This window comes from Nanorana parkeri, unplaced genomic scaffold, assembly GCF_000935625.1.
Source record: "Nanorana parkeri isolate BGI_ZX_2015 unplaced genomic scaffold, ASM93562v1 scaffold188, whole genome shotgun sequence".
NCBI lineage: Eukaryota > Metazoa > Chordata > Amphibia > Anura > Dicroglossidae > Nanorana > Nanorana parkeri.
In genome coordinates, this window is record NW_017306456.1 from 883,580 (window position 1) to 886,299 (window position 2,720).

Below are 2,720 nucleotides of genomic sequence, written 5' to 3' on the forward strand. Positions count from 1 at the left end.
CAGCTCCCGGGGAGGAAAGGGGGGGGCGTGTCCGATCTTAGAAGCTCCCGGGAATCCCTGTCCTTTCTTGTGCCGGCTGTCTGCGACCAGGGATCCAGCTCTGAGCTCAAACAATCAGCTCCTGGCCGTCCAATCCAGGGGAGCACATTCTGGAAGCGAATGTAATGTTCCACTGACTATTTTTTTCCCCGCTGTTCATCACAATGTAGTGGTGACAAGGGAGCAAAGCTGTGAAAATTACAGGAAAAAGCATTTTTGTTTTAAAAATTTTTTCCCAATAAAAACCAAGGGTAAAAAGTAGGAATGCACCGATACTGTTTTTTTCCCGCTGTCGGGTACCAAAATATTTTTTTTCCGTTACTCGCCGATACTGAATATCGATACTGGAAGTCCCATTTAAGGAGAACTATGAGGGGCGTGCTTTTCACTCACCTCATAGTTCTAGCCGACCTGTGACAATGAGACTGTCACAGGTCGGCTCAGTAGATCGGGAAGTGAGCGAACACATACCGGCGTTCGCTCACCTCTCGATCCTGTCACGGCTCTCTGCCGTGACAGGGGAGGGGCTGGATTCCCCTCTCCCCGCTCCGATCCGCCAGCGCTGACTGGCGGAACGGACGGGGGAGGGGGCGGGTACAGCTGGCTCTGTCTTTAGATAGGCAGAGCCAGCTGTCAGTCAATTGTCGGGATCCGCTTTAGCTGCGGCGTCTCAGTATACCGCGAGCTACATCTCGCGGTATACTGAGCCTAGGGTAACGGGAGGACGCTAGTTTGTGTCCTCCCGTTACCCTAAGGAGAACTATGGGGAAAAGACAACCCCATAGTTCTCCTTTAAGGAAGCCGGGCGGTGTGTAATAACTCGCCACCCGGCTACCTGATTAGCAGGGAAGTCGTCTTCATGCTCCCTCGTCACCAGGTGATGAGGAAGCATGGAGCCGGTCAATCCGGAAGACGGGGCGGGTCATGACTCGCCGCCTGTCTTCCTGATGGGTCCAGAAGCTGACAAATCAGTAAGCCAGGTGGCGAGTCATTGCACAGCGCCCGGCTTCCTGATTGGTTAGAGATACCACTGAGCGCTCTCTGTGTATGTGTACAATCAATGGATTTTCTTTGTTTACACAGCGCCACCCAGGGGCTGCCCATAGATACTGCACAGTGGGACATTTCCAGACTGCCCCTGAGGAGCGGGAGCGTGGATGTCATAATTACAGACATGCCTTTTGGAAAGAGGTGAGAGAGAGAGAGAGAGAGAGTGAGTGTCAGCCATGGCAAAGGTTCCGATTACAGCTTTCATTTTATTAGAGTTCATGGCGGGATACAAGACTTCTGCAGATACACAGCCTGATGGAAGAAAGCGGTGCAACGGTTTAAAGTGGATCTATACCCCAAACTTTTACTTTTTAGCTATGAATACAGTATTAGAACCCCTCTCAGGTTTTGCTACTCAAGGAAGCTCCGTTGGAATGATTCTACTGCTTCCTGTCTAATATAAGCTTGTCCCTGGGACAGGAAGTGATGGATAATCTCTCTAACAGCAACACCAACAGGAGTATAATGTTTTTTATTAACTTAACAAGGAGAATGCTGAAACCTCGGTCAACTTTTTTTTATTGTTGTCTGGTGCAGATTTCCCCTCACTTCCTGGCTGGTAAAAGGACAGGAAGTGAGGGAAAATCTCTTTAACAGAGTCCCGGGATAACAGTAAAACCTGACAGATTCCAACAGAGTATAAAGGGTAATAGTAATACAGTATATAGGGTATGGATACACTTTATGCATATGGAAACCCAATTACTACAATTTTATGAGCTTTAAAATGTAGTTTCCAGTATTTTTAAATCTGCAACTTTCATTAAAAAATAAATCCCTGTTGATCCTGCCATGAAGGTTCTTGTCCCTGTTATAGTGTAACAGCACTGTCTCAGAATCAGAATTGTGCTGTCCATCCCTTTTTCTGTTTTGTTTTTTTTTCCCCTTTTGATTTGTGTGGGGAATATAATAGCTGTGATCTCTAGCAGTCTCTTGTAGAGTGCCTACAGTCTACGTGTCTCCCAATACCCAACAACTTGTATAGTATACCTGTAGTCTCTGGCCATCCTCCGTAGCGTGCCTGTAGTCTCTGGCCATCCTCCGTAGCGTGCCTGTAGTCTCTGGCCATCCTCCGTAGCGTGCCTGTAGTCTCTGGCCATCCTCCGTAGCGTGCCTGTAGTCTCTGGCCATCCTCCGTAGCGTGCCTGTAGTCTCTGGCCATCCTCCGTAGCGTGCCTGTAGTCTCTGGCCATCCTCCGTAGCGTGCCTGTAGTCTCTGGCCATCCTCCGTAGCGTGCCTGTAGTCTCTGGCCATCCTCCGTAGCGTGCCTGTAGTCTCTGGCCATCCTCCGTAGCGTGCCTGTAGTCTCTGGCCATCCTCCGTAGCGTGCCTGTAGTCTCTGGCCATCCTCCGTAGCGTGCCTGTAGTCTCTGGCCATCCTCCGTAGCGTGCCTGTAGTCTCTGGCCATCCTCCGTAGCGTGCCTGTAGTCTCTGGCCATCCTCCGTAGCGTGCCTGTAGTCTCTGGCCATCCTCCGTAGCGTGCCTGTAGTCTCTGGCCATCCTCCGTAGCGTGCCTGTAGTCTCTGGCCATCCTCCGTAGCGTGCCTGTAGTCTCTGGCCATCCTCCGTAGCGTGCCTGTAGTCTCTGGCCATCCTCCGTAGCGTGCCTGTAGTCTCTGGCCATCCTC

General features: G+C 50.7%; 1 protein-coding gene across 1 annotated transcript in view; it reads left to right on the forward strand.

The window, feature by feature from the left end:
* Nucleotides 1-2,720, forward strand: part of THUMPD3 (THUMP domain containing 3) — a 19,526-nt gene that overhangs the window by 14,468 nt on the left and 2,338 nt on the right. Inside the window, exon 8 of the mRNA XM_018555217.1 lies at nt 1,123-1,230. Coding sequence (XP_018410719.1) covers nt 1,123-1,230 — 108 coding nt within the window. The remainder of the gene's footprint in view (nt 1-1,122; nt 1,231-2,720) is intronic.